This window comes from Cicer arietinum, chromosome 5 (assembly GCF_000331145.2).
Source record: "Cicer arietinum cultivar CDC Frontier isolate Library 1 chromosome 5, Cicar.CDCFrontier_v2.0, whole genome shotgun sequence".
Classification (NCBI taxonomy): domain Eukaryota; kingdom Viridiplantae; phylum Streptophyta; class Magnoliopsida; order Fabales; family Fabaceae; genus Cicer; species Cicer arietinum.
The window spans coordinates 59,263,077-59,280,139 of record NC_021164.2 but is presented as its reverse complement, the minus strand read 5'-3'; the positions used below and the strand labels follow the sequence as shown (position 1 = coordinate 59,280,139).

Below are 17,063 nucleotides of genomic sequence, written 5' to 3'. Positions count from 1 at the left end.
TTATAGTATTTGGTATTATATTAATTATAAATTACAAAAAATAAAAAGTAATAAGTGATTTCATATTCACTTTTATTGTAGGAAAAAAAAAATAGTTTAACATATAAATTTTAATATAAGAAATAAGGAAGAATTTTAAATAAAAGAAGAATATAAAAGAAATTCAATCCGTTTTTGCTTTTACTTTATTAAAATCAAAATTAAAATAGCCCTAATAAAACAAGCAACAACATATACAAAGTTCGACAAAATTGACTGAACTGCACAGTCCTAGTAGCAGCCATGGATTCCGACTTACACAACAAAGCGTTAACAAGCACTCGCTTTTCTGAACTCAACCCACCACTTTCTGATCCCGTTCTCCAAGCTCTCTCTCATTCAGGTTTCGACTTCTGCACTCCCGTTCAAGCCGCCACCATTCCTTTGCTCTGCACCTACAAAGACGTTGCCGTCGACGCCGCCACCGGTTCAGGAAAAACCCTAGCTTTTGTCATTCCACTTGTCGAGATTCTTCGCCGCTCCGCTTCTAATCCCAAACCTCACCAGGTTCCTTATTCTTTTCATTGTTATTACTGTTTCAATTCAAATTTCTGTATTTTATATTGAACCTAGGTTAAATAATTGTAGTATGTTCAATTTTTGTGCGTATGTGATTACGGACCCTTTGGATATATGTAGGTTCTGGGAGTAATTATATCTCCTACAAGAGAACTATCATCCCAAATATATCAAGTTGCACAACCTTTCATTTCAACTTTATCCAATGTTAAGTCGATGCTACTTGTTGGTGGAGTGGATGTAAAAACAGACATGAAGAAAATTGAGGAAGAAGGGGCAAATATATTAATTGGCACCCCTGGCCGATTACATGACATTATGAATCGAATGGATGTCTTGAATTTCAAAAGCTTTGAGGTATACATTTCACTATTTAGAGCATGTTTGACTTGACTTATTTGAGCTTATTTAATGGCTTAAGCATTTGTGAGATTATTTTTGAAGAGCTTGTGGAAAATGGCTTATGTCAGATGTTGTTGTCAACTTTTTTCTATATGCTCTTCAGAATAGCTTATGAAAATTGCTTATAGCTTATATAAAAATTGTTTGACTTAATTTAATCTTTTGTTATAGTAATAACTTATTCATAATCATAAGCACTTACATGATAAGCGCATATAGCATAAGTGTTTAATTAAGTTGTTTATCAAAAGTAGGGACAATGTACATTTGTGTATTAGTAAGGGTAGGATTTTAATTGTGATTTAGCTTGCAGATTTTGATTTTGGATGAGGCTGATAGACTCTTAGATATGGGATTCCAGAAGCAGTTAAATGCAATCATAACTCAGTTGCCTAAGCTTCGAAGAACTGGCTTATTCTCTGCTACTCAAACTCAGGCTGTGGAAGAGCTTGCAAAAGCAGGATTGAGGAACCCTGTGAGGGTTGAAGTTCGAGCAGAAACAAAAACAGATAATGATCCTTCAGCATCAAAGCAGCTCGAGTCTTCGAAGACACCTTCAGGTCTTCACATTGAGGTATTACCCAACAAGCATACATGTCAGTGCACTGGAGATTAGATGTGTAACTTTAATGGCCAATGATTTCATTATTTCACTTTAGTAGTACTGGAGTAGAATCACTTCAATTTCTTTTCGGTAATTTAGCAGTGAGTCTTTGGTTGGCGCTCTTACTAAAATCCATATAATATGTTTCATGTATTGCTAATAGGTGTATGTATGATACAGTTTATGCTCATCGTTTTCTTATACTCATCCTCTTCTTTTCTTTTTGAGCTTGCAGTACTTGGAATGTGAAGCAGATAAGAAGCCGTCACAGCTAGTAGATTTCCTTATTAAGAACCGCTCAAGAAAAATTATAATGTGAGTACACAATGTTGATAATCAATAGTGTGATTTGTGCAGTAGAAGAACAGCCTATCATACTCAAAACATCATTTGGTCCTAATGCAGATATTTCATGACTTGTGCTTGCGTTGACTATTGGGGAGTTGTTCTTCCTCGCCTTTCTGTTTTGAAAGGCTTCTCCTTGATCCCTCTTCATGGAAAGATGAAGCAGGTATAAATTTGACTGTTACCAACTCAGCATTCCTCAATATTGAAGTGGATTTTTCTATATACCAGCCTTGTTTTTCTTACCACCCATTGTTATTTTCAAATTTTACTGTTTGTAATTTCGATACTTAATTGCTTATTTATTTATTTATTTATTTCTCCATGTAGACTGTCAGGGAGAAGGCCTTAGCTTCATTTACATCGCTTTCAAATGGAATTCTTCTCTGTACGGATGTTGCAGCACGTGGGCTTGACATACCTGGTGTAGACTGTATAGTGCAGGTAGCTTTTTGACAATGTAGATGCCACTGTTTATTGACCATTGTGTTTCATCCTCTCTTTTGCCAAATTTAATAATACAGTGTGGTTCAAATGTTTCTTGATATTTTCCACTTGAATACTTCAATATTTATATAAAATGGAATTAATACATCCCCTGTTATTGCACAGTATGATCCTCCTCAAGACCCAAATGTTTTCGTACATAGAGTTGGTCGAACTGCTCGGTTGGGTAAACAAGGACATGCTGTTGTGTTCTTATTACCAAAGGTATTGTCTAGCGTATCATGCCATAGTACCTTTTGGTAGTATACATAATATGTTTTAAGTTAATCTTTTTTAATGGTAAAGTAATCTATGTAAATGTGTAGGAGGAATCTTACGTCGAATTTCTTCGTATAAGAAGAATTCCTCTTCAAGAGAGAAGATGCTCTGACGATGTATCTGATGTTACTTCCGAGGTTTGTTCTGGGTCTTTATGATCTCAATTTCTTCTATTGGCATAATGTTTGTATTTGTATGAATACTATAGGAAGGTCCCATTGTTATGCTAATAGTAAAAGTCACTAGATCTGTCATCTGTGACCTACTTAATAAAGTTCTAGTAGTACAAACATGGAAATAAATTTCCTCATGCACCATACTGTGAGTTGATTGCCACTTAGGACGATCATGATATAATTCATGATTAGAACTCTTTTTTGATTGACTGTTTAGGTAAAAATCCAACCAGTCCTATCTTTATGGAACTGCAAATTATATATGAAGATTGAACCCTTTCAATTATCTTCTAACAACATTGTGAATCAAAACTTGTTTTAGATTCGTTCTGCTGCAGCGAAAGACCGGGATGTCATGGAGAAGGGAGTTAGGGCATTTGTTTCTTACATCCGTGCTTATAAAGAGCATTGCTGCTCTTATATTTTCAGGTGAGTAATGTTTAAGTATAATGTTGCTTTCCACTCAATAATGCAACATCTTTGTTGTTGAACTGTTCCCACTCTTACAGGTGGAAAGAACTTGAAATTGGCAAATTAGCCACGGGACATGGCTTATTGCAGCTTCCATTAGTGCCGGAGGTAAAGCGCCACTCGCTGTCCACTGAGGGATTTGAACCAGTTAAAGATATCAATTTGGTGGACATTAAGTTCAAGTAAGAATATTTTCATAGAATAACCTTTTTAGGTAAAAGCATTTTTAGAGTATCTCAAGGAGTTGGTGAACATAATTCAATAATAACTATGCTGCTGGTTTAAAACTTCATATTTATAGGGATAAATCGAGGGAAAAACAAAGGAAGAAAAACCTTCAAGCAAAGAAAGAGACCAAAGAGAAAGAGCCAACACCTAAAAAACCAAAGAAAACTCCGGATGCTACTGTCATGAGGAAGAAAACAGCTAAACAGAGACGCGCTCAGCAGACAGTTGAAGACGAGGAAGAGTTGATGCAAGAGTACCGCTTGTTGAAGAAATTGAAGAAAGGAACCATAGATGAGGATGAATATGCTAAGTTGACAGGCACTGAGGAATTATAGTTGACAGTGGGCTAGTAAATTATAGCATCTTTTGATGCCACATGTATCCTCTAAAAGATATGAGATATATACATTTTTCACTGGTGGTGCAGCTCAGAGTTCAGAAGATCGACTTCCTTTTTGTTGCCGATAGAGAGACCTTTTTGGCCATAGATTGGATGAGTGACATTTACAGATTACAGTACATAGAAAGTGAAGTGCAGGGATTTGGAAAGGTACTAGTCGTTGGATGAGATCGCCTTTTAAGGTTATGAACATCGGGAAGATTAATATTATTCAAAATGTTTTTTGCCTGGTATCTAGTTGCTTTTTAATAGTCTTTACTTATATACATTGTTCACGTGCCTTAGTTTAGTGTGACAATATGCAGCATAGAAGTTGAATTATGTTCTAGGTATTTGTAACATTAATAAAGGAAGTCATATGACCAATTTTGTTTTTTACTCATTACTAACTGTTAGTGATTTATGGCCCTCGCTTAAATGAAGGGGAACTTTCCATTTTATGCTTTTAATTGTTTAAGCATTGATTTTAACTTTGCTAGGATGATTTTTTAATGGCAAGAAGTTTTTCTACCCTTCGAAGTTCTTTGAAGCAAGATCGCAAGTCATTAAGGATTCTAAGCAACTGAATGTGTGGGTTTACAGTCTAATCAAGTATTTATTTATGTATTATTTTAGAAAATTTATTCAAATAAGTTGAAAATATTTTATCGACTTGATTGAATTTAAACATAAATATTTATACTACGATGTACTTTTAAATAAATTCTACACGAACCTGTTAAAAATATATTCATACTCCCTTTATTTCTAAATATAAAATAAGTTAAGAAAGTTTGAATTAAATTCATCAATTTGTTTACTTCAATAAAAAAAAAAAAATTCTTTTGATCCTTTATGTTTTTAAAAAATTACAATTGTGCTTCGAAGTTCACTTCTAAAGGATTTTTAGATGTGTTTTCTTTGAAGTAAATGTATTTTAAACACAGGTAGACACCAAATACCGAATTTCAAACATATTTTATATGATTTTTAATTTTATATTAATTATTTATCTATCCTCAGATTCCAAACATATTAAAACTGAATGTATTTGTAAGATGTTGAATATTTGGAATTATAATTTTGTGTAAAATAACATAATATATATGAAAATATGGATACAAAATCTCTCAAAAGATAATACTACCATATTTTCTTGGGGACTTTCAGCTTTGTCGGATTCGACCATTGTCCGACGTGGATAGGAGGGATTTGTCTATATGAAATAACTTGGAAGGAGGGACTTGTGTATTTTATATTTCTAAAATTTATGTTAGAAATGGAGTGACAATAATAGAGCAATAAAAACAAAAAAAGTGGGGTAGTAGTAAAGTAACTTTGTACCATGTCAGTACTGTGTAGAAAGAAAGCAGTGATGTGAAAGTAACATGAGATGAATCCTAGGCATCTGGAATCCTATATAAATCGGCAATTCTTAATCAATGCTCGAAACATCCTACGTCACATTCTTCAAACAACTCAAAGCCTTATGTCAACTCAAAATGACTCCTCTGTTTCCGAAGATCCTCCTTTCGATCCCAAACAACCTTCTATCCCCATTTCATATCCAATCAAGAGTCTTCAGGAGCTTGAATCTCGCTCCTATTTCGATTCCTTTCATTACCCTTTCAACATAGCTTCAGTTCCAATTTCTTCATCTTCGTTGCCTGATAGACGTAGATTGTTGGTTTGTCATGATATGGCTGGTGGTTACTCGGATGATAAGTGGATTCAAGGTGGTACTAATCCTGATGCTTATGCTATTTGGCATTGGCATTTGATTGATGTTTTTGTTTACTTTTCTCATACTCTTGTTACTCTTCCTCCTACTTCTTGGATTAATACTGCTCATCGCCATGGTGTCAAGGTACTACTTGCCTTTTTTCTTAACTCTCTTAATTTAGTGTTTATCATATTTGTGTTTATGTATAAGATATAAAAGCCAAACTGTTTTGGTATAAGCTACACGCTGTTTTCGTTAGCTAACTTGGAGAGTTTATGAAAATAAATTGAAAATAACTTATAAACATGTCAATTGTCGAATTGAGTCTCCAACTAATTTTGAATTTGAATTGGTTCAATTGTTAGTTGGTTTGAGTTTGAGTTTTCTGCTTTTGTTTTTTGATATCTAATCAATTAAATTTGCTTTACTAACTACTAGTTTTCTCGGTCATTTGTATGCTCATATAGTTGGTTTAATTTAATGGATCTGTGATCATTTGGTAATGTAAAGTACTTTTCTGAATATTTTTTGGGAGCTCAGGATTCATGGAGTTTGACTTTGTTTTTCACTTGGAGATGTATCTGACATTATTTATTACTGATCATGTTTTAATCAGAACAAATGGTTTGTTCTTGTTTCTTTGATATTTCAGGTGTTGGGAACTTTCATCACTGAATGGGACGAGGGAAAGGCTACCTGTGATATACTGCTTTCAACAAAGGAATCTGCCCAAATGTATGCAGAACGCCTCACAGAGCTTGCTGTTGGTTTAGGCTTCGACGGATGGCTGGTAAATTATTTGTTATCTTTACGTGCTTAATTATAGAGTTTCTATTGATGTCTATTTGAATTTTATATTATCTTATTAAGTTGATATTCGATTTTCATTTACACCCTTTCATGGTGAGAAAAAAATAATTTTTTCTAAGAGAATAAGGGGTATCATAATGTTGTGGAGACTTTACTAGAACAATAACTAGAATTTGCTTATTTGCTAGACATTCTCAATGAATTGACTTTATGAAGTACATAATGTTAGGTGCATATGTTATGCATATTTATACTAAGAAACAAATTTGTAACTATAGCTCTAGTACTTTACAGTAACACATTTGTCATATTCTTTGTTAATTATTCAAATTCGTAATGTTTAATTGCAGATAAATATGGAGGTAGAGTTGGATCCGGGGCAAATTTCTAATTTGAAAGAGTTTGTAGACCATTTATCAATAACAATGCATTCTTCTGTGCCTGGATCATTAGTGCTGTGGTAAGTATGAGAGTCAGCAGTTTTTTTATTGAAGTGGATGGGGTCAAAAGTAGTCTTTGATGTGTATTATTGGTCATGTAGGTATGACAGTGTTACAATTGATGGTAAACTGAATTGGCAAGATCAACTAAACGAATACAATAAGCTGTTTTTTGATATATGTGATGGAATATTTGTAAACTATACATGGAAGGTATTTTTTTTCTTCCTGTGGTATGCTTCCGCAACACTGATGTTTAATCCGTCAGAAAATATTCTTTTAACATTAATTTAGGACACCTAAGCTAGACAAGTTTTTAAATGATTAATGCAGGTCACACACATGGTTAGTGCAATTCAATGAACGGATAATGAATATATCAAGATTGGATAATTTATTAACCATCAACTAAATTTATTAACCACAAATTTGAAATTTATTAAGCATGATTTCAAGTGTTCAAACTACATGTAGATTTGAACACATAAAAATAATGGTTAATGATGTTCGCTTTCGTGGTTATTGAAGTTTAGTAGATGTTAATGAGTTGCGACACGTGATATATCATTTAACCAAATCTTACACTTGATTAACCGTGTGTATGAACTACATAAACCATTTTAAAAATTATTGAATTTAGGTGTCCCAAATTGATGTTCAAATTACATTAATGTTAATCAATAGTTAATTTTCTTAGTTATTTTTTTTATGTATCATATAGGAAAATTATCCAAGTCTCTCTGCTGCTGTGGCTGGTGATCGGAAGTTCGATGTATACATGGGAATTGATGTATTTGGAAGAAACACGTATGGCGGTGGACAGTGGAATGTATGTAGTCTGTGATATTCATATATATATATATATATACATATATATATATATATATATATATATATATATATATATATATATATATTCATATATATATATATATTTACTATATTTGCAATATAGTTATTTGGCCAAGTTGCCTGTAACTGAATATTCTATTACCAATAAGATAGTTGTCCCTTTTGTTTCAAAGTGAATTGTTTTTAAAAGTTATTTTTGAAAGCACTTTCTGTTGGAGTTTCTTTGGGACATAAACTGGTGAAATTTAAGTTGCCAAATAGTTTTGACAGTGGAGTATGTGACTGGTAAAATGAAAAGGATATCTCAGTGTTAAAATGTTAATTTCACTTTTTATAGTATTTATCTCAATGCTTGTTTCTATTAATTTCTGTAATATGTTATGAATGTCTCAGGCAAATGTTGCTCTTGATGTACTAAGAAAGAATGACGTCTCTGCGGCAATATTCGCTCCCGGATGGGTTTATGAGACAAAGCAACCACCAGATTTTGAGACTGCTCAGAATAGGTAGTTTAGCCATCTATTTTGCAATACCACAAAATTATTGCAATTTTTCTATCACAAGCTTAACTAATTTGATACATAATAATATATTGAGAAGGACAAATCTAAAGCTAGAAAGTGGTCATAAACTGTGGTTTAATAACTTCAATTTCAAGCTTGTTAGTTCTTTTTTCCCCTTGAAGAACCTTAATAACTGTTTTTATTTCTATCTAAATTATGCATTGTAGCATTATTTCAAGTCATTAGAATCCCTATTTATTCGCTTCAAAAAATAATCCCTATTTATTCTAGCCCAACTGAGGCTTCAAAATCATGTTATGCCGATTTCTTGGCACACTTTGCTCTTTTAATCTGAGTATGATAATGTTTTTTGAACTAAAAAAGTCTGTATTACAATATTTATGTTGGCATAAAAATTTAACTTAATTTCTTTTATCTTACAAATCCTATTGCTTCTGAATTGTAAAATCTTTTCTGCATTTGCAATTGAGTTATGGTAGTAGGTCACAATTACATGGTCAAAGTTTTTTTTTCTTTATATTAATAATGGATATCAAATCTTAAATAGTTAAATTTCTTGTTCATCATGCGTACCAGAATCATTGTCATGCATTCAATATTGCAGTTGGTGGGCTCTGGTGGAAAAGTCATGGGGAGTACTGCGAAATTATAGTGGACCACTACCGTTATCTACAAATTTTGATCAGGTTAAGAATTGCAATGCCATCTAATAACTTCAGATCAAATTCTTGTGTATCCTATCTTTGAAATGCCTCCTATCTTTGTTACTTCAGGGACGCGGTTATCATATTTCAGTTGATGGAAAAAATATATCAGATGCTACATGGTGCAACCTTTCTTGCCAAGGTTTTCAGGTATGCACCTTATAATCATTCTTCCTTGTTGTTGGCTCTACTATTTATCATACAGGTAGTTTGATATATGACCTATAAAAGATTATATTTCTTAATTTATTTGAATTCTTAGTTTTTCATTCTTAGATCAGAGCTTAATTTTAATTAAAATAACTGGAAGCCAAATTCAATTTGTGAATTTATGATACCGATTTAAGAGTTTTTGTAATCTAAGTCAAATATTTGTTTGCAGCCACTCCTTGAGCTTGCTGATCCTACAAATTCTATTCAAGTTACTGTAGAGTAAGTGATTGCACAAATCTAATACTTCAAAATGTTCTTGTACATACCACATATTGCATATATATTCAAAGTAATTATTCTAAAATAGCATATGGCTAAACAGAGCAATTTCGTTTATATGTGTGCGTGAAGAAAATTCATCATAGGTTCTTACTGAATTTTGAAGATTTTATCTTAGAAATAGAAATTGTTATTAATCTTGCTTCAATTATTTTGCAATCTGCTGAAACATCTTCAGTGGTAGCTGACCTAATAAGGTAAACTGTGTGGAAACATCAATTATCCCGGGTAGTTTTAGTGCAGCATTGACACTTCAGATTGAAGGCGTGTCCGGTGTCCGACATGTGTCTGACGCCACACCAAAACATGTAGTTACATTCAATTTCTTCAGTTTTTCAAATTATTATCGGTGTCAACGTGTCAGTGTTGTGTCTGATGTTGGTGTCTACAACAATGCTTGATTTTATATAGTATTAAAACCTGAACATAATATTGATTGTCTCCATTCTTTTCTATTCTTCCATTTTAATATGAAAAAAAATATTGAAATTGCTGCATTCCAGATCTAGTCCTCACAAGATAATATTTGTTGTTTTGCTTGTGAATTGCAGCTTGAAGGAAGCATCATATAGTGGAGGGGGTAACATTACATTCAAAGGATCTCTTGAAAAGCAAACTTACTTTGAGAGAAAAATCCTTCAAGGAGAGTTTCTTTTGAGCGAGTTGCCTATCCACTTTATCTATTCTGTAAGTTACAATTTCTTGGAAGAAACCCGTCAAAGGCATTTTTATTTTTATTTGAAGTTTCAAATAAGTCCTTTATATTTTTTTGTATCAATATAGTCTTATATCTTTAAAAATGTATAGTATTCTAATTAGTACCCTCTCTCTTTTTTGTGTGTGTCTGATTCATCACGTTCACCAAAATCATTATATATATGTAGTATTGTAATCGGAAGCCTCTCTTTTCCCATGCAAATAACGTCATGATTGATGCAGGTGAAATCTAATGGCAATTCTTCATTAGGACTTAAGCTTATTTTCATTTCCAACGAAGACGAAATTCTTTCTGTACTTCTCACATCCCAGCCAGAAAATCATTTCTCAAGTAAATTCAGCAAAATAATCACGACACACGAACACAGGGATTTTTCCTCTGCATGGGTTATAAATGAAGGTGCAATTGCAATGAACGGATACACTCTAACCGAAATCCACGCTGTGTGCCACAGATCAGATTCTTCATTACCAGATTCCAAAGACAGTACTGAGGTTTCTCCATCAGATTATTATGCACTTCTCGGTCATATCACAATAAAAAACTCTGACTATAAGCCAGATTTTCCCGTTTCCTCGTCCTGGCTAGTTGATGGTAAGTACGTAAAATGGACATCGGGATCTGAGGGTTCAAAGACGCTTGACATTAAAATTTCATGGACACTGAAAGATGGAAATAATTATCTCGCTTTGAAGTACAGCATTTATTTGGTGAAGCTATCAAATGAAGAAGGTGGTACTTCAGGTACAAGTTTAGAACCTGTGAAGGAAGAGTACCTTGGAGTAGCACAAGTAAACTGTTTTTATGTTTCTGATCTTGAAGTTCCTTCAGACACTTGTAGTCTCAAATTTATAATACAAGTGTGTAGTGTGGATGAGAGAATTCAGGCATTGGATGAGTCTCCATATTATCAATTGGAGGTTGAAGGTGCCTAAATATTGTCATTAGAAATGTAACATTATTTATGATATAAAAGGGAGGATCTAACTTCTCCCTAAATTGTACAAGGTTTATGATGCACAAAGTAATAAAATTTATGCAGAATGCTACATGTCTGAAATTAAGGGTCCGTTTACTTTTGGTATTCTTTTGCTTCCATTTTTTACTGATAAATAATAAACCTTAGGGAAGACATTATGGAAGATTTTGAAAATGTATTTCAAAAATAGATTGAATATTTGTGAAAGTTTAGAAAAATGCTAAAATATTGTTTTCAACATTTTTGGAAATATATTCTCTCTAGTTAATTTTCATCATTTTTCTATCACAATTAAAAAGAAAAATTAAAAATTAATGTCATTTCAGTCACACATGTACAAAGTAAAGATTGAAAATGAAAATGTTTTTAGAAAGTTAATTTAAAGACAAATAATTTAGAGTAATCTTAATTCGAATCTTAATTCAAATAATATTAGGTAAAACTTTATCTATTTTCTACCTGAACTCTAAATTATTGTAATACATTCTAACGAGAAAAACATAATTTTAAAGGTTGATGTCTAACCTAATCTTAGTGAGGTTTTCAAATCAACACCCTTTGTGGCTTGAACTGGTATGACTCTCTCAACATATGCATTGAACATTACAACATCACCCTTGTATTCTTGTAACAATTAGTTAAAACAATAGATATTTTTACAAAGTATTTTTGTCCGTGTTCACATAGTGTTGTGGAAAATCTAGTAACCCTATTTGAATAGCTTCTAGTTCAAGATTGATGCAGACTATATTTTCTTAATAAATAGTATTTGTTTGTTTTCTAGTGAAAATTTGAGGCATCTCACTTTGACTTATTTCATAAGGAATGAAGATGAAGATAGAGTGAATTATTCCAAAACAAGCTTTGGTTTGGAAGTATTATTAAATCACAAATTCTAATTTCCACCATTTTCATAAGTTAGATATAGTATATTAATGTTTAAAAAATTATTTGAAATTTTAATGATGATAAATAATATTTTTATAAATATTTTCGTCAAATTTTAAAAAAACATTTATTTTTTTTATTTTTATCAAATTAACGTCTAGTGAATTATTAATCATTATTATCTAAATTGGACAACCTAGTTGGTCAGCTTTATTATATATCCTCGAGCCCTCAAATGGAAAATTAGGTTCCAACAATGACACTTTCTTTCTTTCATAAGCTAAGCTGCTAATCACACTTTCTTTGTCCACATACAAAGATGCAGGCATAATTTCATATTGATAGCCAACAGTGACATGCCTTTGTCTTGTTATGTAGTATATATGTCTAGTTTCGAGCTCTCTTTAACTGCGGATACCATTTTTTTTATACTATAATATAATATTAATTAATGTAAAATAAATGTCTTTTAAGGTACAACAAAATGATTGATAATCAATGTATAACTTAAAAAAGTATAAAATGTATTTTGTTATTAATTAATTCAGCATCTTTTGACTCCCTACAACGTTCTCTATCTGCTCCCACTGAACATCAATATTTCAAGAATAATCGAGAGTTGCAATTTGCGTTTGTCTCTTTTGCAATCTTTACCATCAATTGTATAAATAATGCAAACACACGTGACGTGGTCATCACTTGCTAAGACATTACGCGTACTTACTAATTACTATACACCCACACTCTTATAATGTCTTTTCTTATAAGACAAGATTCAAATTTTCAACTATGCGGGTAAATAGTAACTAATTCTTTTTAAACATTGTTTAAAAGCAGGGTTAGAATTAACAATGAGGATTCGTTAGTGATAATAATAATAATAATAATAATAATAATAATAATAATAATAATAATAATAATAATTGGTGAGAAAAGAATGTGTATCTTCTCAATTGTTGGGAGCAATTTTATATAAGTGAGTCTAGAGAGGACATATGAAATGAATAGTCATTATTGTCGGATTTAGCGGAATGTCGTTTTGATGTCATAACAGCAAGGTTTGGCTCTTGGGGTGAAAATCCTAACTGCCTTAGATGAGTTACTCTTTTGGACAGGGTAAGAAGTTGGATTAAGTTTGGTCTAGTCTCGAATACTTACGTACAAGTGCACTAAGAGTCTTTGTTAAGGAATTAAGAAGAAGAAAAAAAAGACAAATATTGTGTAGAAAACATTATAATTTAATATTTTAAGAAGTTGAATGTACAACTTCTAAGATTAAACTCCAACTTAGTATCTTAACAAGTGACTCAAAAATACTTGTAAATATTTCTTTGAAAAAAATTATTTATAAATACTCAAATATTTCAATTACACATTAAAAGAGAAAAAAAATAAGGATATGATCTATTGTTGATATGATAAAAAAAAAATCAAAAAAAATAAATAAAGTGTTGAGTGAATCTACAAAAATTATGGATTACAGAGATCATGTATATACAATGATGTGCACATTTCAAAAACGAACACTTTATTTTCTTGTACAGCCCCTCCCCACGTGAACCAGCTAGAAGTAGTAAATCCTATTTAAAAGACTAAAGCCTCATGCTTATTTAGTTTGACTTTAATTTTATATTATGAATAGTAAGAGCATCTACAACGGGAGTGAAAATGAGTTCGTCCGCCAGCGTGTAATTACTTAACTTCCAGTTTTTTGTGGGTTCACCGTTGGAGTTGTGCCAAGGTGTCATCACGGTACTGTCAAGAAGGAACGGTGCTTCAGAGAAGTTATTTTTTTTTTCTATCTACTTTCACAATTTAATAATAATATAATTATAACCACTACATTTTATTAATTTATTAATAATAATAAATTTATCATTTTTTATTAATTTATAGTCGTTAACTTCTTTTTAATTTATTAAATAATAATAATTTTGTAACCATTAGCTTTTTTTTAGTTATTATACCACCGTTAGCCCTGTTTTTCTCCTTTAATTACGATTGTTAGCTCATTAATAAAAATAATTTGTTACTCATATTTTTTCTTCACAATTTTTGTTACATAAGTTTATTAAAGTTTTTATTAATGTACTTTTTTATTTATTTTTCCATTTAAATTAATATTTTAAGTTATAATAAAATTAAATATTAATGTATAAATTAAAGTAATGAAATATAATATGATTTTTTAAAAGTTAAACCATAAAAAATGAATGAATTGATTTAGGGTGATGTGGCATAGTAAAACTTGAGTCATGTTGAGTTCACCGTTGAAGTAGAAAATGAATGAATTGCTTCAAGATGATGTGGCACAGTGGACCCCATCTAAAGAACCCATATTGAGTTCACCGCTGTAGATGCTCTAAGAGACCCGTGCGAGGCTCCAACTTAGTACAATATCTGTCCCATATGTAATATTGTATGCTTAGTGTATTATAACTGTTTTACTTTTATATATAAATGATGTATAAAAGATATTAATTTTAGATAATTTATTAATGATAAATATTTATTTTATTTATAGTATTAATAATAAATTGTAATTAATCTATTTTAATTATTCTATTTTCTTTTAAAGATATAAAATGATAATAATTTTTTGTTTTTTTATGTGTTTTTGTTATATTTATTAGTGATAATTATTTTTTATGTATCATTTGTCACATGTATGAATTATATTTACAATTGATTCTTTAATGACTCATTTTCATAAAAAGAATGTAAAAAGATTTATGTAAGAAAAATTATAGTTAACGTACTATAACTGTTCTCAATTTTATGTCGAGTGTCTTAAAAAAATATTAATAATAATGATATATTTAGTGACAAATATTTGTTTTGTGTATAGTGTTATAATAAATAATTATTACTATATTATAATTATTTGCATTTTAATTTTAAATATATAAAAATATTAAATTTAACTAATTGATTAATAATAAATATCTCATAACAACCAGCGTGAAGAAATTAAATTGTAAAAAAAACTATAGTTTATTGTATTTTAATGATTGTCATTTTCGTGTTTATTATATTAAAAAATTAACTGATTATTTAATTACAAATATTTATTCTGAGTATGATTTTAATGATAAATTATAATTATTTTCATTTTTATATAGAAGATATTAAAAAAATATTAAATTAAACAAATTGAAGAATGACAAATTGATTAAACAAATATTTGTCTAGTGTATATAAATTGTATGCTCTAATTGTTTTTTTAGTGATTCGTTTTTATATAAACAATATCAAAATATTGATGTGTGAAAATTTATAGTTAGTGTAATATAATTATTCTTATTTTTATATTGATAATATTAAAAAAAACACTAATATTCTATATATGATTTTTATAATAAATGATAATTTAAAAATATTAAATTTAATTGCTTCAACGACTTCTGTATTATTATTATTTTTAAATGTAAAAAATTAAAGTTGAAAACACACACTATAGTATATTATAATTTTTATATTTTTTATATTGTCGTCATTAAAAGTATCAATTTAACTATTTTTTTAATAAAAATATATTTGTCCGATTTATGAGTTAATGGAACAGAAAAAAGTTTATCTCGTGTATAACAAAACACTAATTTAACTAAGTAGTTGTTATTTCTCTTGTCAATGTTAATTTTTTTTATTTAAAAAAGTTAAATAAATTCAATTCACTAAGCTTGACACAAGTTATGCCATAAGAAATACAAAAAGTAAAATGTAAGGCACAGAAACCGCACTTGTGAGTTGATGAGAGAGGGCATATTTATTTTTATACTTTTATTGCTAGTATGGAAAAGTTGTAATCCATTTTTTAAATAAATATAATAGAATAGAGTACTTTATAATTTTAATTGATAGTGGAGTACATGACAAATTGAATTATGTGCTTCATATTGATTATGTGGCAATAAAGTTAAAAATATTAGTGGGTAATTCCATTGTATCTTACTTTTGTAGATATATATTAGATATATTAGATTGGAAGATTGTAGTCTGTAAGACTGTAAGCAACATTTGTGGAAGAAACAGGAAAATATCTAAGTGAAGAATAAAAAAAATTGAAACATCATGCCCTAATTCCAAAGAAGCAAATAATTATGACAAATTTATTTTTAAAAAACTAATTCATATAATGAAGGACGACACTCCTTATTATAGGTGTTAAAATTTATATTTATCAAAATAAAAACTATAAATTAAATAAAAAATTGCATAATATTGAAAATTAATAAATATATTTGATTTTTTTTTTAAATCGCTCAAACAGATATCAATTTTACATTTATTTTTAGAAAACGAAACAAATCAAATCTAATTCTACAAATATCAATTTTATTTTTATTTTTTTAAAAATAAAACAAATCAAATTATATATATAAGTTTCGATATTTATTAATTTCTTTATTAATATGTAACTTGTATTAATCTATTATTTGTTGGTTTTTTAATAATACTATTTGATTTAATTTATTCTATTTTTTATTTTATATGTTATAACATAATCGATTTGTTTCTATGAGACATAATCTATTATTATTATTATTATTATTATTATTATTATTATTATTATTATTATTATTATTATTATTATTATTATTATTATTATTATTATTATTATTATTATCAAACCTATTAATTTACTATGACTTTCTAATTCAGTATTAATAAATTATTTGTTATAAATTTGATGAATTTAAAATGATTCAATATAACAACGTTGTTTTAATCTTTTGATCAGATGATTTTTTCTCTAAAATTGATCCAAATCACTCCATAATTACCTTACTCTTTTTAACATAGTTTTTCTCAATGCGAGAGTTCAATTTTCTATAATATACACTCAAAGAAGTGTTATAATAATAAACGATTCTCAAACTTTGCTAAAATCCCTTTAACATATTCTCACAGTACATTTTTTATTTTCTCACAATCACATAATTAATTTTAGCCTTAGAGGGAAAAAAAAACTCTTCTATTAATATAACATAAGTAACCTCTACAT

General features: G+C 29.6%; 2 protein-coding genes across 2 annotated transcripts; both read left to right on the top strand.

Annotated features, from left to right (window-relative positions):
* Positions 1–223: 223 nt before the first annotated feature.
* LOC101508464 (DEAD-box ATP-dependent RNA helicase 18) lies at positions 224–4,384 on the top strand. Its single transcript, XM_004500460.4, has 11 exons — positions 224–546; positions 679–915; positions 1,274–1,534; positions 1,800–1,879; positions 1,970–2,075; positions 2,240–2,353; positions 2,522–2,620; positions 2,722–2,811; positions 3,173–3,279; positions 3,360–3,503; positions 3,623–4,384. The coding sequence occupies exons 1-11, from the start codon at positions 283–285 to the stop codon at positions 3,882–3,884; spliced, it is 1,764 nt and encodes a 587-aa protein (XP_004500517.1). The 5' UTR covers positions 224–282; the 3' UTR covers positions 3,885–4,384.
* Positions 4,385–5,231: 847 nt separating this feature from the next.
* LOC101508143 (cytosolic endo-beta-N-acetylglucosaminidase 1) lies at positions 5,232–11,251 on the top strand. Its single transcript, XM_004500459.4, has 11 exons — positions 5,232–5,795; positions 6,304–6,441; positions 6,812–6,921; positions 7,003–7,114; positions 7,623–7,730; positions 8,147–8,259; positions 8,882–8,963; positions 9,051–9,131; positions 9,364–9,413; positions 10,025–10,160; positions 10,413–11,251. The coding sequence occupies exons 1-11, from the start codon at positions 5,322–5,324 to the stop codon at positions 11,124–11,126; spliced, it is 2,118 nt and encodes a 705-aa protein (XP_004500516.1). The 5' UTR covers positions 5,232–5,321; the 3' UTR covers positions 11,127–11,251.
* The last annotated feature ends 5,812 nt before the right edge of the window (positions 11,252–17,063 follow it).